The sequence below is a fragment of the Periophthalmus magnuspinnatus genome, chromosome 13 (genome assembly GCF_009829125.3).
Source record: "Periophthalmus magnuspinnatus isolate fPerMag1 chromosome 13, fPerMag1.2.pri, whole genome shotgun sequence".
NCBI classification, from domain to species: Eukaryota; Metazoa; Chordata; class Actinopteri; order Gobiiformes; family Gobiidae; genus Periophthalmus; species Periophthalmus magnuspinnatus.
In genome coordinates this window covers 17,618,699-17,641,764 of record NC_047138.1, presented here as the reverse complement: position 1 = coordinate 17,641,764, position 23,066 = coordinate 17,618,699, and the positions used below count along the sequence as shown (strand labels likewise).

Here is a 23,066-nt window from a genome sequence, read left to right as displayed (position 1 = left end):
CATTAAAGGAGAAAAGTGCAGAATAAAAACCTTTCAGTCATATTCACAGTTAAACAGAACTGTTATACGAGTCCTTTAATGTGGTGAGAGGGTGCAGGCAGCTGGAGGATGAAGCAAAGTGGTCCTCATGACTGCACCCATGCTCCTGACCTAAACCCCACATGCCTCCTCTGGGATATTATGTTTGGATCTTCTGGTGCTGCAGCTTGGAGCTCAGACTTGGGCTGAGGTCCAAACATGCGTCAGTAATTCTTTACTAAAGCACTCGTCCTATTGGTCATCTTCTGATGGGGAGTATTATTAACTTGTGGGGTATTATTAACAGCTCACACATGACATATTAAAATCACCATTTTACCTTTTATTGTTTTGAAAATGATATATTCTCCAAAAACAATGTATTGACATGTTTTATAAGTTACACAATCACTACACAATCAGTGTGAGTTCCACTAATTAGATTACTGCACATTACATCAGGTTTGTAAAGTTGTAGTGTTCTGTATCATGTTTTGTATATTTATGTAGAATTGTCATGGGAGCATGGATGACGTAGGCTTGTGGGTGAAGCATTTGACAAATCTTACAGTTAAGCGTAAGGAGGGTTGAAATAGGGCCCAAGAGAGACTGCTAAAATACATAAACATGCATGGATGACATCTAAAACATCTGCAGGCATGTTTTTGATGAGGGAACCACGTTCTAACAATCACAGTTAAGTTTGAACTCTAAAAAGGAGGAGAATACTTGAGTTGACTCTTACAGGAAAATGTAAACAGCCTGAGTTATGATCAAATCTAAATTGTGGTTTGGTTTAAAAAAAAATAAATAAAAAAAAATCATGATATCTTTTTTCACACCATTAGACCAGGTCCAGGAGCTTGGTGAGGCTCTGAAGGTGGAGCACATCATGGCTTCACTCAGTCATGGTTTCACTTTGCTGTGGTTTCACTCCAGCTTCTATCGAGGTATTTGGCAAGATCTACCAGAGAGTGGAGAGATGGGACTAGGGATGCACCGATACGATACTTTTATCAAATATCATTGCACATTCTAAAAATATTTACCAGGTTTGGGTATCGTTTCCATGATATCGGTTCAGCTGATATGGCCGACTGATATAACTGGATGTCATAAGACTATTTACAGGCTGATTTTGGTCTAGAACAGTGGTTCTTAACCTGGGTTCGATCGAACCCTAGGGGTTCGGTGGGTCAGTCTCAGGGGTTCGGGTCAAGACACGCACCCCACTCACATGATTCGCGGACTGCGAGTGTCTCCAGATTCTGGCCGTGTCCCAATTCGACAAATGCACCCTTTGATGTGCCTATCGAAGTACCTGCCCGACTTAAATGAGCCGTTCGAACGGCATAAAAACAAAAAAACGACATAAAAACGAAGAAAAGGAACAGACTTTGCTGTGAAAATGACATTGGAGTGCCCAAGGTGAAGCCATGCATTTCTGAACTGGTCTCTCAAAGGCAACAGCAGAAGTCACACTGATTTGCAGTAAATATTCATTATTATTCTAGCCTGATGGAAATTAGGTGATGGGTGTGTGTTAAAATGTTAAAAATAATAAATAGCATAAATACAATAAGTTAATTGTTGGAATACACAAGGTTAAAAATTAAAATGATTTCAGTGTGGTACTATTAAAAAGGTCATGTCTTTGTAAAAAGGTATGTATGTAATTTGTTGTGAGTTCATGCATTGTACTGGTTTTATTCTTTGAACACAGTGATGTTAATGCATGGTTCATTTTGTGCACCAGTAAAACATACATATGTCTTGAATTTGAAAAATATATATATTTTATTTTTCAATAAAGAAGGGTTCGGTGAATGTGCATATGAAACTGGTGGGGTTCAGTACCTCCAACAAGGTTAAGAACCACTGGTCTAGAACATCTCATAATGTTTGACCTTTTATTCATACAAAGCTGTCCAGTTGTTATTTGAAGAATAAATAACACTTACATAACATAGTTGGATTTCTTGTGTAATAAGTGAACTGTGTTTTCACAAAATAAATGCTGCTTTTAACCCCTACACTAGTATCAGTTAATATCGTACATTGGTAGTTAAAGTCAAAGCATCAATACCGGTATGAAAAAGCTGGGGGCAGACCTGCAGTGTCCTTCTTCCCATGTGTGTGTTGGTAAAGTTCTTCTGGGGCACATGCATTGGGCCCATGCAGCTCTGGTCCAGGGAGTGGAGAGGAATGCTGCAGGTGGGGCAGTGTTGTTGTTCAGGACGTCCTGTGAGCACACATCTGGATTAGCTCCTGCCCAACTGTACCAGACACAAGAGGAGTACCTCACACTGTACACAGAAGAGTACCTCACACTGCAACCAGGGGACTACCTCACACTGCACGCAGGGGACTACCTCATACCAGACCCAGGGGACTACCTCAGACTGCACACAAGGGGACTACCTCACGCTGCGCACAGAGACTACCTCACACTGCACCCAAGGGACTACCTTGTACTTCACCCAGGGGACTACCTCACACCAGATACAGGGGACTACCTCACACTGCACCCAGGGGCCTGCCTCATACCAGGCACAGGGGACTACCTCATTACCTAACTGCACCCAGGGGCTACCTCACACTGCACCCAGCGGACTACCTCACAGAAAGAATCTTTATTAAGACATGATGATAAATCAGTGTGAATGAAATAAATCACACATTTCAGCTTTCACTGAGCACTTTAATCTGATGCCTTTTACATCAGCAACAAAAAGTAAAGAAAACAGAAATATTGTCAACAAAGAAAACATGACATTACATTTACAAGTATAACAGGTACAACAACACCCTAAATTAAAAAAATTACAAGTATTACAAGTAATCCAGATTCCAGAACAAATATCAACAAGCATATGGCACAGTGACTCATGTTGTGAAAGCCTTTTCTAACAGTGTGCTGTATCCACAGGCCACACACAGGGGGCGCACCTCGTCACCCAGGGCAAGGACCCCTTAGCAGACCTGTGACTGCCCAGCCTCAGAGGGCCCAGCTCAGGTGAGACTATGGCCGTGTTTCAATTTGCCAAAATGGCCTTAGATTCACCATTGGAAGTGTGTGTCGAAGGGCAATTAGGTAATTTCCGGCACGACAACGGCTGTCCCATTTCAATGCACCCGACGAATGCACCCGACAAACGTGCCCTGCCCTTTCCAGCGTTTCCATGGAGATCAGCCGTAACCGAAGCGTGCATCCATGCACATTTCACGCACTGCTATATCCCATCATGCACCGCGACTACACAAAAAGAAAATGGAGTCCGCTGCGCTATACACATTCAAATGTTCGTACTGGTTTACCTCACCTCCAACAGTGCGACATGAAACTGTTAAATCTGAATAAAGATATGTACAGGCCGTGTGTTTGATGATTAAAAAGGAGGGGAGTTATATGGAACAAAGGAATGTGCAGTTATTGCAGGACAATAGGAAGGCATTATTATCATTAGAAATTATTATTCCAATAAGAATAATCTAAGAATGTTCTTTTCTATTGTAAGCGTCAAAGACCAAGAGACTCAAACATAAACATAAAGTCAGACGGTTTAATGAGTTCCACACAGGTAATGTGAACAATGAAGCAACGGACTCTCAGGAAAGGATAGAAGAGAGTCCGGAGACGTGCACAAAATCTTCATGAGTTCCAGTACATTCCATAGGTCTGCACCCCCTGGTGGGCACGTGTCATTTACCTTTGTGTTAGTAAATCAAGATACTAGCTTGATGTAGCGCTGCACTGCTAGAAAATACTTTACAATAATAAGATGAAAAGAACTGGCATGGCATAGAAGGGAAACAGTGCCCTCTACTGTTATTAAAGTGGTGTAGCCACTGGCCAAAATACCGAATCGTTAAACTGCAATATCCCACTATATGTACAACTAATCAGTGTTCTCTGGTTTATAGACTATGAATGTCAAAATGATACTGTTACCTCTGTCTCTGTTATTATGTTTTAACAAGGTATATTTTGTTAAAGTTATGAAGTAGCTACAATTGAGAAAAAAATCACCTTGAACGTTATATTTGCCTATTAATATTCAATCTAAACAGAAAGAAACGGCTGCAAGGATGACATCTTGACTTTTTTTCTATTAAATAATAAATAATTAAAAATAACGTACGTAATGTACGTATTGTATGCTCAAAGACAGCGGTGGAAGTACGGTCCGTGGTGTAGGCCTGTCCCACTTCAGCAAGATGGCGGCTACACTGAGGAGTACACATTCTCATTCGGAAGCTTCAAACTATACTTTGAGGAGTACTTCGAGGAGTACCTTCAAAAGGTGCATTTGACGAATTGAGACACGGCCTATGGAGGCACGATGTGGCTGAAAATGGGGCTTTTTTCTAGGTATACTGGTGAATTGTCTATTTTGTGCCACTGGACTGACTGTTCTGTATTTAACAGTGAAAATAACAGAGAGAGAGCAGCATAGCAGAATTAGAAATGGCAAATGAGTTGACTCGCGCAAACACATGTGGTCTTTATGATGTAGAGTCTTGAGCTGGGGCTTCCCCCTGCACGGCCTCCAGGGGCCCTGCAGTGGCAGCAGCCATGATGGTGTGGAGGTGGTTAAGTGACAGGGAGCGCTGTTTGACTTTGGGCCGCGGCTCCTGAAGCGAAGGCCGTGGCAGATGTCCATACCTTTGGCCCTCCTCGTCATACTGGTACAGGCGGATGACACGCACACGGCGCCCTCTGCTGGTCTTTGCATCTGAGGGCTCTCCTGACTCCTCTTCTGTACCTGCCTCCTCTGTACCTTCCCGATCTAGACCTGTCTCCTCTGTACCTGTCATCTCTGTACCCTCCTCTGGACCTGCCATTTCTTCTGCGTCTGTCACCTCTGCTGCACACATAACCTCCTCTACACCTATCTCCTTGGCTCCCTTCATATCCACTGTACCTGTTACCTCTGTGCCTGTCTCCTCCTCTGCCTCTGTTGCTTCCCTTACCCCTGCCATTTCCTCTGCCCCTGTCACATCCTCTGCTCCTGTCACCTCCTCTGCCCCTGACTCCTTCTCTGTACCTGTTATCTCTGCTCCTGTCACCTCTCCTGCCCCTGTCTGCTCCTCTCTACCTGTTATCTCGGCCCCTGTCACCTCCTCTGCCCCTGTCTCTTCCTCTGCACCTGTCACCTCTGCCCTTGTCACCTCTCCTGTCTGTGCTGCTGAAGCTGCACTGTCACATGACTCCAGGTAGACTGTGTGCTGTGTGGGTGGGTTCAGTCTGTAGCTGCGTCGGGGTTTGATAGGGGGCACTGTGCTATCCAAGCTGCTCATCATGACCTCATGGTGGGAGACCCGAGGGGGTGGTGGACGGTGGTGGGGAGCCAGTCTTCTGCCCACTGCACGGAGGCATCTGAGACAGATAATATGTAAAAGACACTGCCAGGATGCCACACTGTGTTTTCTACTGGAGGGTACTTGTTCCCATGGAGATGGCATTTCTTTGCCTGAAATGTTCCATAGTATGGCATTTATGTCTTCTTACCATGAGCAAACTCGCCTCTCCACAGATCTGATCTATAAATTGGCCTAGTGGCATTGCCTGCTTATTTTTCATGGAGATACATAATACATAATAGATTTTAATGCTGTCTGATGAAACGTTCTAGACAAACCAATAACATCTCCATGGAGACAGGTGGTACAAGTTAAATGTTAAAGATGTAATCTGACACACATAATGTATAGAGAAGAACACACTATCCCAGGACTAACTCTGCTGTTACACTCGAACCATATCAGGAGATCTCACCTGAGCACATGGGTCCTGCTCATAGCTCCAGCACTGAAGCCCACCACAAACGTAAGCAGCACAGATGCTGCCACGGACCCCACCAGCCGCTCCTGAGAGACAGACGCCTCTTGCGGGGGCTGAAGCCTTCCTATAAGTGTACAAGTTTAGATATATAAGCATAACAGCGTGTAAATGTGTGAGGCTCTCACCTGCAATGCCTCCATCTCCACAGCTCTCGAGGTGCTTGTCTTCAGGGTGACCTTTGACCACACAGGGCACCCTTCCGCAGTCTCTGTGGACACAGGCAGACCCACACAGAAACAGAGCCAGAGCCATCCAGCACCGCTGCATCCTGCCCTGAAGTGTGCTCTCTACAGGTATTGTCCCACACACACTCTGCTAGGCCCGTGCTTTAGACACAAGGCCGGTTTCCAAAGCTCCCGCCTGAGAGTCTCCCCAGTGTCTCTGAGAGTGAGTTTTACTGCACTCATCCAAACTACTCTGGTGCAGGACCAAAGGGCAGCACTCACATGACATGCACATGTTTCTCTGTCACTCACTGTTAAAGATTAATTCCATCCTACAGCACCTGTTATGCACATACACAGCAACTTCACTGCACACATGCACAAAAGTCCCACAGGTCGCTTGGTTCTGACCTGCTCCTCTGACCCCTCCCTCTGCACCCCAGCGCGACACCGCACACCCAACACCTCAAGTGAGTGAAGCTCACTGCCTCCACAGCCATCAGAGGGCGCCATAGTCATATAAAAACGTGTGTAAGACACTGACCTACCCATGATTTGAAGCTACTCAGCCTATCAGTAGTGTACAAATATAAAGTAGGAAACTGCCAATACATAGGGATAGGGACAGGCGATAGTATAAAAAAAAATGAATGGTGCAGAAATATCACTTTATACCCTTGTTTGAAAGATTACCCTAAACAAAGCTGGGCTTGCAAGGAACACATGGACATCCAGGGGTTCTATTTTTGCTATTTTGTTTTGGGCAGAATTGCAATGTAACTGATAAAAAACATTAAAAGACACAGACTAGGCAATCATTAAAAACACTGCAACAGTTCAAGTAAAGTGTCCCTGCTGTTGTGAATAGGACTCTGCTGCTTTAAGAGGGACCCTACCCTTGTGAGAGGGACCCTACTGCTGTTTGAGTTAAGCAGTTTAATTGAGGCTGGGACAAATAAGAGTTTCAGTCTGTTGTTCCTGCACTGATTGGTCCACCTCTCCACATAACACAAAAACTTGCACATGGCACCTGGGCACAGGACTCACATCAGGACATTTTTGGTTAGTGAGGAGCCTATGGCCTGTGCGCTGGGTCCCGCTCAATGGGTCATGTATGGCCTCAGGAGGAGTTGGGTGCAGGAGGCACTGATGGACACAGTGGTCAATAACTTCTGTCTGACCTCAGACTGTGTGAAACATATGAACTCCAGTTTTCAGGACCAGACAAACACTACTTAAAGAGAGGGTGTGTAGCCTGTGTTCTGAGGGTACTACAGTCACAACTGAACCTGGGTCACCGGAGCCTTAACCTGCAGATAGAGGAAATATACAAGTTTTTCTCATTTTCAGTATATGGACAGGCCATGCCTCATGTGAAAGCTCAGAACTTCCCGAATATTTAATTTGAATTGGTAAACATAGTATTATGGAAAATCTTAGCTACGTCATTCCCTTGAACACATAAATGTATTTTGGGTGAATTCAACTTTTTGGAAGTATTTATTCAATGCATAAATATACCTCATAATAATTGTGCTCATACTTACATGTGTTATTTTATATTCTGGACCAGAGTAGTATTTTTGGCCACTATATGTTGCACTGAAAGTCATAGTATGCCACTTTTTTGCTCCAAAACAGACTAAAATAAAAGAATGTTGTTGTTGTTTTTTTTATTAAAGATGTTTCTATTGCATTGAAAAAGAGAAAAATATGTATTCTGAGGCCATTTTCACGCTGAAGTATGATTGTAACTTTATGTTTCCATAGAATCGTGCAGTCCACCTCTAGAAAGGTAGATGTTATCACTTTAACCACTGTTGCCTGTAAATCAAGATCATGAGCAGCAGCCAATGGCTTCAGACCTGGAGATGTGTGCTTTAGTGAATAGGCGTGTCCTCCATAGTCCTGGGCCATGTGCTGTGTCCCAGCTCCTCCTGTATGAGAAGGCCCCTGTGAATATTAGAAAACATATACAATAACATAATTATTTTCTTAAAGTGATAGTATGTAACTTTCTGGAGGTGGCACGTCATGGAAAGAGAAAGTTAAAACCAAACTCTGGGACATTCTCCATAGAGATTGATATGTTTTATTCCATACAGTGGAAGCTTATAGCCAAAGGAACAAAATTCCATGGAAACAAGCAGGAGGAGGCTATCCTCCAGGCAAAATAAGAGTCAGGTTTGTATAGATGCAAGCCCACTCACAGTAAGAATGTATGCTTTTCTATGTTTTTAGTGCAATAAACACATCCATAATGGAAAAACATGCTTTTTATTTTTGTCTATTTTTGGCAAAAAAAAAAAAAAAGTTACATTACAAAGATAGAAGCAGAAATAAAAACACTCACATAGTTTATTGAACAAACGTGGGACATCAGAGCGAGCCAAATCATTAGTACATAGCCTTTAGCATCACACAGATAACTACCATTTTGACGCTAGATTCAAATCATGCTGTTTGTCCATTCCAAAGTATATCCAAGGTTCTAGGATCTACATATTTCAAAGATTTTATCTCAAACTTTAGTTCATCCAGATCACAAATACAGTGTGATTGAAAAGGACTCCACCCTGGTACACAAGTGGTTATTGAGGTGTTTTTGAAAATCTTCAGTCCCAATATGAGGCAGACTACAGTAGAATCAGTGTGGGGTCATATGGTGCTGTGCTACAGTATCTGATGCAGTGAGTCAGCAGGGAATCTAGCATGACAACTTTGTGAAGTTCAGAGCAGAGGATGGAGGTGGACAGTGAGTTGTAGTGTATGTAGAGCACATATCTGCAGTATGTCCTAAAGAGGTGCAGTTCATTTGTGAGCTGTGAATTGGATGGCACAGCTGAGATGGTCAGCCTCTGCCCCCTCCTTGAAGGCTAGGAGGAAGTACATGACCCTCCGGACTTTTGCCAGCTCCGCGATCCGCTCCCCAAACTCCTGCATATCAGCCTCCAGGCATTTGAGCGGTGTGTCAGGAGGGTCCGCCACATTCCTCCAGAAAGTGCCAATGGGCTCCAGCAGCTGGCGGCTCATCAGGTTGGTGAGGTCGGGGGTCCAGTGCTGAGAGATACCCGTGATGGTTACTCTGCCGTGGGCGCGCAGAGAGAAGTGCCAGTGCTGGAAGCTCAGGTCCTGGCTGGGGAAGTCCAGGCGATACACGGCCTCATTGGGCAGCAGCAGCCGCTCCCCCTCCTGGCGCTTCTGACCGGAGCGCTGCAGTGAGGACACCCGCATACGCATCATCTATGAGGAACAGACACAGGTGGGAGTCAGCCGGTCAGCCATAGGACCATCTAAGGTCACCACATGAGAACATCTACAGAAAACTTAAACCTATTGATTGAAATCTAAACAAGCATAGATGCAGCTGATCTGAACAGCGGATTGTACTGTGACTTTTTTACTATGTAATGTATCTTTTTAGTATGTGACATGATGTTTTAGTTTGCAACATGACTTTTCTTAGAATCTAACATGACTTTTAAAATGTGTAACATGATTTTTTAGTATGTAACATGCCTTTTTAGTATGCGACATGACTTTCTAGTGTGTAACATGACTTTTTAGTATGCAACATGACTTTCTAGTGTGTAACATGACTTTTTAGTATGTGACAGGACTTAAGTATGTAACACGACCTTTTTAGGATGTAGCATATCTTTTTAGAATGTAGCATTTCTTATTAGAATGAAAACTAAATAAAACAAAAGGCTGTACCTCAAACATCAGCCATAGGACCATCATGTCACATCACATCATGAGGATATCAGGTCTACAGAAAACTGAACACACACACTTAGCGGTATAGCTGAATAAAAACATCAGAACAATTCTAATTCATGTTTTATAACTTTATTTAGAATAATGTGACTATTTTACTCTTTTTTACTCGCATTTTTGAATCCAACATGACTATTTTAAGAATGTAACATGACTTTTTAGTAGGTAATGTGACTTTTTAGTGTGTAATATGCCTTTTTAGAATGTAACTTGACTTAATAAAAACAGCCTGCCTGACATTTGATTCAGTCCACACATGAATGTCTATCATCTATCATCTACAGTAAAAGACAAGGTAGTACCTCAGTGAGCGCGCAGTCTTCTGAGAAGTTCAGCATAATGGTTTCAGACTGAGCCTTGGTCTGGTCCATCTCTTCTCTAGATCTTCACAAGTCCACAAGTGTAGAAGACTTCCTCTGTGATGTTCTGCTCTGGTGCTAAGTGTGCTCCTGGTATGTCACATTGTCTCCTCTCGCTGATGCTGATTGGCTGTCCTCCCTCCTCATTCCAAATGTTTCCATCACCCCACCCCCATCCCTGCAGGGCCGATGCTGGGACATATTGATCAGTCCTGAACTACCATTGTGGCATGGAGCACTGGGACAGCTCTTACACATACCTCTTCAGTTTCTGTTTAATTATTTTTTTTATGAAAACAAACTGTAATAATAAACTCAGAAAACAGTCTCCTTTCCCAGCCTCCCTGAGGGTGCTGGTGATGTGATGCTGGAGGTGAGGTGGAGGAGGCACCAAGCAACCAGGCCTAATGACGTACAGCTGCATCTGTGGGAGTTTCCATTGGGCTTTGGGGCCACTGTGGAGTGCACTGTATTTAAACCTGTGTGCACACCCAGAGCTGACGCACTCTCCTGGGCCGGCTCCTCTTCCCCTTCTCCTGGTTAATTATAGGCATGGAGGTGACTTCAGGGGAGGCTGTCATTATCTCACACTGGGTCGGTTTCACTCTTATGTCATCTATTTCTTGTAGCGTGTGGCAATTGTGAAGCTAAATATGTTCATATCACTTTTTTATTATATTATATATTAAAGAGTTCTGATCTATGTGAAACTATGTTCTATGATATATGTTCTTAACTTGAAAACTACTGCTTCATGACATGACAAGGTGGAACAGAGCATGTTGAGCTTTGGAGATGTAGACAAACTAATAATAAAGGATAAAAACTAGAAAAACTAGATACTTAAGCAGGAATTAATACTAGAAAAGTCCCATTCACAGGACAGAAATGAACCTTTCTTGAATAGCTTTAGAATGATCTTGAGCTGTATCAGAACAAGACCACATAGACTAGTATGCGCCCGTGGACCACTATGGAATCTACCTGGACGACTGAGGGATTACACAGACAAGGCCACATGGTAATATAAAGGAAAGTATTATGATCCAATCTTGAAAATCACATTCTATTGTCTAAATAAAAAAGTGTTTTTTATTATTATCATTGTAGTATCAGAATTGGTATTGAATATTAAGTCTATTTCTAAGTATCGAAATCAAGTTTGAAATTGTATTATCCTGACACTGCTCCTGCAGTTGGAAAATGTGTTATGGACATATTATTTAACAGTAAAGCCTATATTGCAAGTGTAAAATGGATCAAAAATGTTGGTTGGTCGCTTGGGTAGAGGGACCATAGCAACTCCCACTTCAACATATACTCAACATATAATTCACAGAGTACAGGCTTTATAAACAAACTGTCTGGCTTGACTGTCTTCAAGTTGGGTGCATTGTGGGTATTTCAAGTGTTCATCCATTCAACTATACTCTGCCAGTGTTACTTGTCTAAGTCCTCTGAGGATTCGGTCACAGGATCCTTCTTGGGGACTTAAGATTACATTAATTTCCTGGAAACTAATCCTAACTGTAATTACCCATAGCCGCCAGACCTCCTTGCCTAACCTTAAAGGGACTGAGCCAGATTCCTTTCCTTGTATTTGAGTGAAATTAGTCTGGCCCCAATACATAAAAGAGGCTCTTGCAGTGTGCATGCAGTAAGTGAGGAATAAGTTTGGACCACTGCAAACCATTTAAAATGAACTAGTTTTGACTGTTTTTGACCTTTTTAAGTAAAAATCAATCATAGCACAGCACCTTTAACCTAAACTTTAACCCTTACCGATTTGAACTCATATCTGAACTTTAAAAAATGTTACTGACAGTGTTGGGACGTAACTGAATATATACACCAAAAATATGTACGCTGGATATTCTGGTATAGTTACTGGTGCAGTTAGCCTTTCATTTGGTGGTATTCAGAAGACAGTTACTTTTCTAAAATCAGTCATTATGGTATTATGTACTTTAAGCTTCAAATTAAAAAACAAAGTTTAAATCTGTCAACAGGACAAATCATTGTAGGAGTGAAGACATTTTGCCATTCATCCAAGCCTCCTCTTCAGTTCTGATCATATTGCTGATGGACACTGCCTTATATCTATCTAAAGGCAGGGCCTAACTACACTGAAACTGTAAACAGCCATTGTCTCCAGTTTCAGCCTTAAAGACCCTATTCATCTGTTAATGGCCTTCCTATTGTTCTTTTTGTTTGCTTTGTGTCTGAAGATGGAATCACAGATCTGTGCAAGATTATGTCTCAGGCCCCTATTCCTGTTTAAGGAAGTATTGTCTTTCCTAACAAAAATAGCTTCTTTAACTCCACTCTCAGACAATTTATTTTCTCTGGCTAAGATCTGAAGCTCACTATCTTCAAAGGAGTGGTTAGTGTCGTTGAGATGGAGATGTATGGCGGACTGGGGTCCAGAGGAGTTCTCGCGTCGGTGTTGGTACATTCTCTAATGGAGAGGCTGTTTAGTTTCTCAAATGTAACGCTCACTGCACTCTTCACTACACTGAATGGAGTAGACTACAGTAGTTTGTTTATGGCTCAGAGTTTTGTCCTTTCGGTGAACCAGTGTTAAAGTGTTTGTAGGTTTGAAATAGACCGGAATCTCAAACTGTCTGAAAATTCTCTGAAGTTTTTCACACACCCGCTGTGTAATGCTGATCCTTCTAGGTTCAGATTCCCTGTTATCCTGTTTTTTAGCTCTCTTAGATCTACTGAAGGCCCATTTTTGATAAGCCAACAGGGCTTTCTCCACGTGTTATTCCTCCTTGACTTTTCCCTCTGTGTTTGTGGGTACCACTTGAGCTATGTGTTGTAGAGTATGGATAACTCTGAGTTTGTGCTGCAGTGGATGGTGTGAATCAAACAGCAGGTATTGTTCTACCTGGAGACACCGGCCCTCTCTTATTGTTACTGCACAGTCTAAGAAGGCCAGTGTGTTCTCCTTGGCTTCTTCCCATCTGAGCTTGAGGTTTAAGTTTCAAACTGCTGGGTTTTAGCAAGAAAATATAAAACACTGTTGATTTGATGATAAAGAAATTACATCATGGAGACCTGATTTTTGTGCCCATCAGGGTGGCAGGTCACTGTCATGTGAGTCTGTGAAAATTTTAGTCCCCATACAATGTGATAAATACCCACCCCTCCCCCACACACACACATAGTCAGGTGCTGCGGCTGTGGTCCCTGAGAGCTGTCTGGTCCAGTGAATGGGCTGTCAGGCTAACATGTTCCTGGTGGTCCTGAGAGCACTGAGACAGTATCCTCCTCCGCACAGACAGCACTCACCTGGGAGGATATGTCAGAGGAGGAGGCTCTCTTCTCCACAGAGTAGGTCATTCAGCTGTGAACATTGGATACAGTAAGAACAGTCAGATAGAGAGGAGCTGTCACACACAACCCCGTGTACATCATATGTCACACATTTATTATTCATATTTCCTGCATAGTCCCATACAGTCCCACCCCCCTTTCCAGAGCTTTTAACAATAGTTGTTCCCCCTCATCATTTAGCCTAATTTGAATTTGAAGTGATGTTTGTGAATGTTTGAGCAATCTTTAATCGTTCACTCAAGACGCCATATTGCCAATCAACTCCTGTTTTCACTGCTACAGGTACACGCCCACTGCTCTGTGCTTACAACGTTCTCCAATTGTATTTTCTTAATATGTGATATGTGCATTTTGGTACAAATGAAAAAAAAATCTGCCACATGCCATGCTGCAACTTACACTATGGCACATGTTTTAGGACAACCTGCACTAATGAAACAATAAACAATGTAAGCTTTTCCCCACTATTCAGCTCACTGCACCCCGTGCACTGCATACAGGAGTACCCCTGTGAGAGCCTGTGCTGGGCAGGTTTAGATGCAGGTGACTGCTTTGTTTACTGCAGTCAGTGTTGGTTTACCAACACTCAGCACTATCATTTATTACTTAGCTGACATATCCTTATCCTAGTATATTCTGGTAGTAGCAGCACTGGTATTGTAGGCAGTGATGCATGGCTTTAATGGATTGCAGAATAAATAAATTGCATTTGGGGGGCAGTGCCTTCATCTGTTGGTTGTTCATGTGCTAATATAACTAATGGGCCAATCATGGATCTTATTTTTCTAAAATAAATGTGCATGTTTCTTTTGTTCTAAAATACTACATTAATAGATTGTGCACATATTGTGCTGTCCAATCCACAGGAGTGCAAGATTCTCCACTTGCCGTGACTTGAAATATTACCATGTAGGACCGTTGATCTGACTTTACACTAGCAGTGTGGTCTATAGCCTTTGCCAGTGTGGGCTATGTAACAGTGTGGGTTATAGGTAGCCTTTGCATAGAGGGAGGAAACCCACAGTTCCGTACCAACCCACGTGAGTAGGCTACCGACACCCCTTCTTGTTAGACTGTCCTCCGAGCTCAGCGGATCCGGATCAGTCCTGTGGCCGGACAGAGCATCTTCTGGGCGCATGGCTGGACAAGCAGCGACAAAACGCGCGGAATGGGCGGCAGAGAGCGCGGACGTGGCCGTGTCGCTCGTGCTGCTCGCGGTGGTTGTGTTGCTCAGTGATCTGGTTCGGCGGATGCTGGGAAGGGTCCTCGCGCAAACCGGGTTCCAGGTGCACGCGGCAGAGTTTGTATCCACACTGCAGCTGTGCTGCTGCACGCACGAGCTGCGCGTGCTCTCGGACGTGGGCAAGATCGAGCGTCGCTTCGCGCACACCCTGACGTATGTGGCGGCAGTGGTGCACGGACTCACGTTCAGAGATGCCATCGGCAATCCGGCCTGCACGCTCGTGCACACTTATCGCCAGAAGCTCGTGCCTAGCGCAGCTCTGTGGCGGATAGCTTGTCAGTTCGCAGCTGCCGCAACCGCGCGCGTGCTGATGCCACTGGCGTGGAGCCTCGGTGTGTCCAGTATGCACATGCGGCACCGGGCTGGCGAGTTCCAGTGCACGAGTCCCATTGACGCACCGCTCGCTGCCACCGCAGTTGAAATTGCGTGCGCATTCGCGGTACAAACTGCTGTTACGCACACGCGCAGCCTGGAGGAAAAATATCGCGTGCACGCTGTAGCAGCAGTCATCACCACCGCAGTGTACGCAGGTGAATGTTCACTACTGTCATGTACCTTTACGTTTGTCCAGCCGTGATAATAACGCGCGCGTGTGTGTGTGTGTGTGGGTGTGTGTGTGTGTGGGGGTGTGTGCGTGCGTGCTTGCGTGCGTGCTTGCTTGCTTGCAGGAGGCCCGAGCACTGGAGCCGTGTTTAACCCCGCACTGGCCTTCTCCACACAGTTCCGCTGTGACGGCCGCTCCCTTTCAGAGTATTGCCTGGTGTACTGGCTGGGCCCGGTGCTAGGTATTGTACATATGTGCGCGTCTGTGCTTGCCCCTAACTATCCTGTTCCGTGTGATAACGGCGGTCTCTGTGTGTAGGGATGCTTGGCTCCGTGTTGCTCTGTGATTGGCTGGAAGGATGGAAACCGGTGCGCTCGAGGTGAGGAGGCCTCGGGAGGTGCAGGTCCCGGGGATCAGCGGGTCAGTGGCTTCGAACTGTCAGTGGCCACTCCATGCACACTGGACTGAGGCAGAGGCCATGGGGTGTGAGCCCATGTTCCACAGCAAAAGAGAGCACTGATTTTGAATCACACTTTAATCAAACCCGGGCAGACAAGAATATGGACAGGAATGTGCAGCAAGTGGTGGTAGGGGCCTAGCCCACAAAGGCCCCTGAGCAGAAGTTCAGGAGACACATGGGGCCCCAGGAACCAACATCAGACTGTCCAGACTCTTCCATCCACAGACTGTATATATAAATGGACAGCTAACATGCTCACCACTGAATTACAAATAAAAAAGTGAGCATGGGTGCGCTTCTGGCTCCAATTCACTTTCTATTGAAAAACTGTCACCCTCTCTCTGTAGTTGCTGTCAGGCTCATCATTTTGGTCTTAATCCTTGTATTTTTATTTCACTATTATGTCCATAAATGTCTGACAGTGTCCAAGATATGAATATTAATAATAGAGCCTTATTTTTTCTTTATCTTTATCTGAGGCATGAGGCATATCTGAGGCTGTGCAGGCATGGGTTCAGCCTCGCTCTGGATTGGCTCTTTGGTTGCTATGATACTCACAGTCAGAATTCCAAATATGGAACGCAGCTCCCTATATTTGCTAGCCTTGATGAGCGTCATCTGGGTGGAGCCAAATGCTGTAGGTGATGTCACACTCCCTTGGTCTACATCTTTATACAGTCTATGGTTCCATCTGGACTCTAGAACAGCCCCTATGCATGTGTCACTGTTAGCACCACAGAAATTTTATTCCATGACTGCATGCACGCTTTGTAGCAAGACAAATAAATGAGCATTTTCAGTAGACTTACTAATGACCTCTGGTTTAATACCACTCAACCCTCAGTAATGTTCATGTGATTTCACATTAGAATTTAGTTTGACTTGGTTTATGGTTAATATCTAACAACTGGGCCCACCCACATGAAACAAACTGACACAAAGTCCAACATCTTTGACAGCATTTTAACTTTAGTAAAATTATGTATTTTTTCATAGAAGCTTCAGAAAGTGGTGCCATTATTAAACCCCCAAAACTGAACACAATGCATCTTACAAAACAAGTGCTTTTTATTTAAACATTCATACAAACACAAACAGAATTTATTTAGGCAAACTCAAAATTGGTCCTCATTTACAAAACATTCACATAGAGATGAACCAACAGTGCCCTCAGTGCTCGCCTGGGCTCAATGATCCACATCAGCATCCTCAAACTGTCCCGCCTCTGCTTCCACCTCCATGCCATCTGCAACACAGCACTTCTGTCACATGTCAGTCACACACATTCCTGTCCTGTCATACCTCCCACATGTACCTGCCAGTCTGTTACATTTGCCCCCACAAACTTGCCAGTCCCACTACAACTGCCCCATGCATACTGTTAGAGAAATTCCATTTCAGAGGTATAATCTTCTACACCAGAATGGTCAGACTGGACTGCACTTGACTGGAATGGACAACACTATCACAGTGTGTTGAAGATTCATGTCTCCAGGTGCTTGGTCCTGCACTGATGTAAATAAACCTCTCCTGCGTTAGGACTCTAGCCTCATGCTTCTTCTCGTCAGTTCTCAAGCTACTGCACCTACCAGTCCCATCATCTCTGCCCCACGCACCTGCCTGTCCGGTCATACCTGCCACATTACCTGGCAATCCTGCCATATCTGCCCCACACACCTGCCAGTCCTGCCATATCTGCCCCACACACCTGCCAGTCCTGCCATATCTGCCCCACACACCTGCCAGTCCTTCCATATCTGCCCCACACACCTGCCAGTCCTTCCATATCTGCCCCACACACCTGCCAGTCCTTCCATATCTGCCAGTCCTGCCCACTATACTTGCCCCACACACCTGCAGCACACACTTACCAGTCCTGCCATATCTGCCCCACACACCAGTTAGTCCTGCTACATCTGCCAATCTCCTCATAATTGCCCCACACACCTCACCTGTCCCTTAATGTGTCTCTTCATGTCAGCCCCATGCACTTATCCCACACGCACCTGTCAGTCCTGTCGTATCTGCCCCAGGCAGTATGCCATATCTGCTTCACACAGCTATCACTATGGCTAACCCATACTTGGCCTCCACCCTGGTCTGCCACACCCACCAGTCACATGCACTTGCCATGTCCGCTCCAAGCACACACCACTCCTGCCATGTCTACCCCATAACTAGCAGTCTTGCTAGATCTGCCCTAGTGCCTCCCTCGTACTCGTCTCCCCTGCACTTGTTCCTGTCTACCTCCTGCATGTGGCCCATGTGGCAGTAGGTCACTTAAAAGATTCTATATCACGCAAACTGACTCTTCTGAGCTTTAAGCCATCTTAGAATGTTGTTACCTCATCAAAAACATTCCTGGAGTTGTGTTTTGTTTCATTCACACGTTTGAGTAACCCTTTATTATTAGTCTGTCTACATTTCCAAAGCTCAAAATGCTCTGTTCCAGCTTATGATGTCATGAAGCAGTAGTTTAAGTTAACAGCTACCTTTTACCATTTGTCTAATAGAGATGGAAAATTTCAGGGCTGATTTGTCCAAAAGATCCCGGTGAATGGTGTATGGGGTTTAAAAACACAGTGGATCACCTCCAGTATTACCACATGACATCACAAAGTGGAACAGAGTGTTTTCTATTTGACATAAGAAACATGCATGATGTGTGTTAAACGTGTGAATGAAACAAAACACAACTCCAGGTGTGTTTTTGATGAAGTAACAGCTTTATAACAGCTAAAGCTAATAGCTAATAACAGCTGTGATGGGACCTTCAAACAGACCTTCAAACTGGGCAGTGGACTCGTCAGTGCGGACTCCGGCCATGCGGTACTGCTCCGACACAGATTGGGCCAGCATGCCCTCCAGTCTGTCCAGTGTGGCCTGGCCCTCTGCCGTCAGCGCAGACAGACCCTCCTCACACGTGTAGAAGGAGGGCACATCCCCCTGGCCCTGCTCTGTAGACAGGCAAACACACAACACAGGGCTAAACTATAAATGAGACAGTAAGAGACAGGAGGGGACAGACAGGAGGATACAGGGACACTTTGGTAGGGCTGAACTACTTCTGAATGAATGTTTAACTGCATTTAAGGTTCAACGTTCAATCTTGTTAAAAGATTCAGTTCACAGTGCATATTTTGAGCATTAACATTTGAGAGAAGATTCCACTGCTCTGGAAACAAGTCTCCAGTGGACTTTTTTCTTTTATCAAGTCGTTTTAGATGAATATCGTGATTTAAAATGTCCAAATTAAAAATTACATCTATATAGCAAATACAAGCACAATAGGTCTGCTTTAATATTGCAGCCCTACACCTGGGAACAGATGGGGACAGGGACAAATGTAGGGACAGTAGAGGGCACTTTAGACTCACCTGCCTCTGCAGCCCGAACAACACACAGGACCCAAAGAGAACAAAAGAACAAAACAGGACATTATGAATATGGAAAACAATTATCCCCCTGCCAGTTTTTCTCTGGCCACGCCCTCTCTTACCTGCCTCCTCCACATCATACTCATCGCCCTCAAAGTCCTCATCCGAGTCCTGGTCATCGGGGTCAGGGTGCAGTGCCTGGCAGTCGCACATGGCACTGAACATAGACTCCACTGAAAACAAAAATATATTTTGCCCATAGTGATTTGACTTGATTACTGCTCTGTGTTTGTAATAAACCTGCATTTAAACTCAATAATGCCCCTCACATGGGGGGTTATTGAGTTATCCCCTCACATGGGGAGTTATTGGGTTATGTAATTGTTATTTATCAATCATATAACTAACATGTATGAAGAAAAGTTCAAATATTATTAAATGTTCTAAAATCAGCCTGTAAATAGTCTTTGTATATATTGAATTATAGGCCCAATTAAGATATTGACTTAACCGATATCACAGAACAGATCCAGCTATTTCTTTCAGTATCAGGTGCAGATATTTGATACCAATATTTGTATCAGTGTAACCATAGTAAATAGTGCATGGATGTGGTTACTGATACTGAATAGTTTTACTTATTGAGTGGATGTATGATTGCATAAATATACATTGTATTTTATCGGCATTTATGACATCAACCTATCCAGGGACCGAAGGTTAAATAGTAATTTTCCTCTAAACTGGCTCAAACATATGACCTCTTTTTGTAGGTCAATGTTTTTCATGCGGTCGCTGTATCGGTCCGTTGTGGTAAAGAAGGAGCTTCGCCTTCCGGCTCAGCTCTCGATTTACCGGTCAATCTACGTTCCTACCCTCACCTATGGTCATGAGCTCTGGGTAATGACCGAAAGGACAAGATCGCGGATACAAGCGGCTGAAATGGGCTTCCTCCGCAGAGTGGCCGGGCGCACCCTTAGGGATAGGGTGAGGAGCTCGGTCACACGGGAGGAGCTCGGAGTAGAGCCGCTGCTCCTACACGTTGAGAGGAACCAGCTGAGGTGGCTCGGGCATCTGCTCAGGATGCCTCCTGGACGACTCCCTAGGGAGGTGTTCTGGGCATGTCCCACCGGGAAGAGGCCCCGGGGAAGACCCAGGACACGCTGGAGGGACTATGTCTCTCGGCTGGCCTGGGAACGCCTTGGGGTCCCACCGGAGGAGCTGGAGGACGTGTCCGGGGTGAGGGAAGTCTGGGAGTCCCTGCTTAGACTGCTGCCCCCGCGACCCGGCCCCGGATAAGCGGAAGAAAATGGATGGATGTTTTTCATGTGCATTGTCCTTGATACATAAATAAACTAAACACTCACATGCGCTCTTGTCTGTGGGCACAAATCGGATTTCAGTGATGGCCCTGTCCTCTTCACTGTCGCTGTCGTCTTCGGGCATTTCGGATTCATTTTCTTCTGAAACAAATAGTGCAATGTTCTGTGAAATAGGTCAGTCACCATAATCAACTTATCATTCAGTGCATGCTAAATGAGCAATATTTTTCAGGCTGATATTTATCGCATGCAGCTTTTCTTCGCACCAGTGGGCACATTAGTTTGATGTAGTATTATTAGGCTTGTGTGATGACATTTTAGTTGTAGATAATAATTTGAATCTCCCTCCAATAATTAATTACATGACACATTATAGATACTAGAACTAACCAACTACTCTAGTGTTTCATTGTACTATTTATACATTGCTAACCACATTATGTTTCACATGATTCACTCAGAAAAGGAGTCACTGTGATTATGCTGGTTTATCTTTATTGTGAAAACGAAAAATTCAAATCCATTACTATAGCTTTAAGGATATGCTGACACCCAATATCAATCAATACCAGTGCTGATCCAAATATAGTTGCTATTTATTCCTCAAGTAACCACTTTTTATAAATAAAAGTTAAACCATGAGACTTTCTGGGCTGACTAGGACCAGTAAATAGTCTTATTACATCAATTTATATGTCCAACCAAGAGATCAACTGAACCTGGATTTGGAAGCCGATATCCAGCAAAATTTTCAGTATTGGTGCTGATATCTGATGCCAGTATTGTATCGGTGCATCCCTATCTCCTATATCGCAACTTGTGGTAGTACATAATGGCTGAACACATCTCACCACTGAGTTTGCCATTGAACATGACGTAGAGGTGCTCCTGGGGGTATGTGCTCAGATCTCTGGAGATGGCGTGAAGCCCAATGGAGGGGTATTCCAGAGCGAAGCCCAGGCCAGAGCCATCGAACCACGACAGACGCCTGTAAGGAGACAGGTACAAGTTTGACTCATGTGTGGGATCAAACATATGTTCAAGTGTCTCAACAACTGGATGCTATTCAATACACTGCAAGCTCTGAATGCCATTCATTACCAGCTGAATGGGGCTTGGGGAGAAGCCGATGATAAATTAAAGTGCACATGACAGGTTAGACTACTAAAACAAAGTCAAGATAATAATATTTAAGAGTTTACAAAAACATCTTGTCTAGTTTATCAAACATCTTGCTCAGTTGAAGTCACATCTCCTGCCCGCATAGAACTCAGGAATAGAGGTAATTCCGTAACTGCTACCTAGCAACATTATGAAATGTTAACGAGGACCAAAACTTGTCTAAAATAGTTTTTTGTTTGTTTTTGCTTTTTAATTGTTTTAGGATCTTTTTAAAATTGTTGTACTTTTCTTCTCAGCTTTTTCCCCATAACTGATTGTCCGATGAGCTGATGTACTACCAGGCAGTCTAGTCTCGACCAGTCACTCACGTTTCTGCTACGTAAAGGGTCCCGCAGCCAAGCCGTTGTCCGTCCATCACCGCCGTGGTGTCGGTCTGTTCGTGCCGCACGCCCTCGGTGGGTGGAGGGAGGTGTTTGAGCACCACCATCGTAGCCGGGACTCACAACGGGAATCTGATCGGGAGTTCGGGAGCTACAGAGCGGGTCAGCGGGCAAACCACAGCGGGCTCCGTGACCTATTTAGAGCTATACGCGGGCGGAGAGGTGAACCGTAACGGTGGAAGTGTGCGCCGAAGTCAGTCCCGGCGCAGATTAGCGGCACAAAAGGGTAAAGATGAAAGTGTCAAACTATTGCTCCATGTGAGAAGCTTTCAAATAAGTGTCGCGGCGCTGATCAGAGTCTTCCGCAGATGTAATATCCGGGAAAGACCAAGTCCACTTCCTGTGTTTTAAATATCTATTTAAAATATTTGTATTTTATTTTGTATTTAATAATAATAATAATAATAATAATAATAATAATAATAATAATAATAATAATAATAATAATAATAATAGTAATTCTAAATATATTTAATTTAAAAATATTGATTGCTCGCCTCCTTGAACCGTCACCTTAATGTGGAGGATCCGTGAGGGGCCAGTGCAGAGAGATCTGGGCGGCAGTCGGCGACCGGATCTCTGGACATGCAGACTGGCTCTGGGGACATGGAATGTCGCCAAGCTGGGTGGTTTAGGATCCTGAGCTTGTGCGGAAGGTTGAGCATTACTGACTAGATATAGTCGGCCTCACCTCCATACACAGGACTGGACTCTCCATTTCTCTGGTGGGCTGGTGTGGGCTCACTTATTGCCCAACAGCTCATCCGCCCCATGTCGGAGTTCACCTCGTTGAACAGGTCTCTCATTGTTGGGTCGGCCTAGGGGCCAAACAGCAATGTAGAGTTGCCGCACTTCTTGGAGTCCCTGAGAGGGGTACTAGACAGTGCACCATGGACTCCGTTGTTCCACGTGGGCAACGCCAGCCAGTGACACCTGGAGAGGGGTGATGGACTGAACCCAAGTGGTCTTCTGTTGTTGGACCTCTGTGCTAGCCACATTTTGTCTATAACAAACACCATGTACGAACACAAGGGTGTCCGTGTCTCAGTA

General features: G+C 44.4%; 4 protein-coding genes across 5 annotated transcripts; 1 reads left to right on the top strand and 3 right to left on the bottom strand.

The window, feature by feature from the left end:
• Positions 1–4,109: 4,109 nt before the first annotated feature.
• LOC117380225 (uncharacterized) lies at positions 4,110–6,221 on the bottom strand. Its single transcript, XM_033976991.2, has 3 exons — positions 5,989–6,221; positions 5,798–5,927; positions 4,110–5,398 (listed from the first exon to the last, which is right to left on the bottom strand). The coding sequence occupies exons 1-3, from the start codon at positions 6,128–6,130 to the stop codon at positions 4,525–4,527; spliced, it is 1,146 nt and encodes a 381-aa protein (XP_033832882.1). The 5' UTR covers positions 6,131–6,221; the 3' UTR covers positions 4,110–4,524.
• Positions 6,222–8,838: 2,617 nt separating this feature from the next.
• ompa (olfactory marker protein a) lies at positions 8,839–10,178 on the bottom strand. Its single transcript, XM_033977007.1, has 2 exons — positions 10,110–10,178; positions 8,839–9,270 (listed from the first exon to the last, which is right to left on the bottom strand). The coding sequence occupies exons 1-2, from the start codon at positions 10,176–10,178 to the stop codon at positions 8,839–8,841; spliced, it is 501 nt and encodes a 166-aa protein (XP_033832898.1).
• Positions 10,179–14,637: 4,459 nt separating this feature from the next.
• aqp11 (aquaporin 11) lies at positions 14,638–15,708 on the top strand. Its single transcript, XM_033976537.2, has 3 exons — positions 14,638–15,281; positions 15,420–15,536; positions 15,614–15,708. Exons 1-3 carry the CDS (start codon positions 14,645–14,647, stop codon positions 15,676–15,678), a joined length of 819 nt encoding a protein of 272 aa, XP_033832428.1. The 5' UTR covers positions 14,638–14,644; the 3' UTR covers positions 15,679–15,708.
• A 1,097-nt stretch (positions 15,709–16,805) lies between these two features.
• clns1a (chloride channel, nucleotide-sensitive, 1A) lies at positions 16,806–22,308 on the bottom strand. Of its 2 annotated transcripts, none has more exons than XM_033977002.1 (6): positions 21,945–22,308; positions 21,306–21,442; positions 20,500–20,595; positions 19,255–19,365; positions 18,539–18,712; positions 16,806–17,001 (listed from the first exon to the last, which is right to left on the bottom strand). In XM_033977002.1, exons 1-6 carry the CDS (start codon positions 22,061–22,063, stop codon positions 16,943–16,945), a joined length of 696 nt encoding a protein of 231 aa, XP_033832893.1. In that variant the 5' UTR covers positions 22,064–22,308; the 3' UTR covers positions 16,806–16,942. The 2 variants fall into 2 exon arrangements, with proteins under 2 accessions (XP_033832893.1, XP_055082138.1); XM_055226163.1 differs by having other exon boundaries at positions 20,500–20,592.
• Positions 22,309–23,066: the final 758 nt, after the last annotated feature.

Bases quoted from the DNA above. Each gene is read 5' to 3' on its own strand.
- LOC117380225 (XM_033976991.2), bottom strand. From the start codon at position 6,130: ATGCAGCGGTGCTGGATGGCTCTGGCTCTGTTTCTGTGTGGGTCTGCC. The intron at 5,928-5,988 runs GTGAGAGCCTCA...GTACACTTATAG, and splicing joins TGGAGATGGAGGCATTGCAG to GAAGGCTTCAGCCCCCGCAA. The intron at 5,399-5,797 runs GTGAGATCTCCT...TATCTGTCTCAG, and splicing joins AGCAGGACCCATGTGCTCAG to ATGCCTCCGTGCAGTGGGCA.
- aqp11 (XM_033976537.2), top strand. From the start codon at position 14,645: ATGGCTGGACAAGCAGCGACAAAACGCGCGGAATGGGCGGCAGAGAGC. The intron at 15,282-15,419 runs GTGAATGTTCAC...GCTTGCTTGCAG, and splicing joins CACCACCGCAGTGTACGCAG to GAGGCCCGAGCACTGGAGCC. The intron at 15,537-15,613 runs GTATTGTACATA...CTCTGTGTGTAG, and splicing joins CTGGCTGGGCCCGGTGCTAG to GGATGCTTGGCTCCGTGTTG.
- ompa (XM_033977007.1), bottom strand. From the start codon at position 10,178: ATGGACCAGACCAAGGCTCAGTCTGAAACCATTATGCTGAACTTCTCA. The intron at 9,271-10,109 runs GTACTACCTTGT...TGTTCCTCATAG, and splicing joins AAGACTGCGCGCTCACTGAG to ATGATGCGTATGCGGGTGTC.
- clns1a (XM_033977002.1), bottom strand. From the start codon at position 22,063: ATGGTGGTGCTCAAACACCTCCCTCCACCCACCGAGGGCGTGCGGCAC. The intron at 19,366-20,499 runs GTGAGTGTTTAG...TTTTGTTTTCAG, and splicing joins GCCCACAGACAAGAGCGCAT to TGGAGTCTATGTTCAGTGCC. The intron at 18,713-19,254 runs GTAAGAGAGGGC...GCCTGTCTACAG, and splicing joins GTATGATGTGGAGGAGGCAG to AGCAGGGCCAGGGGGATGTG.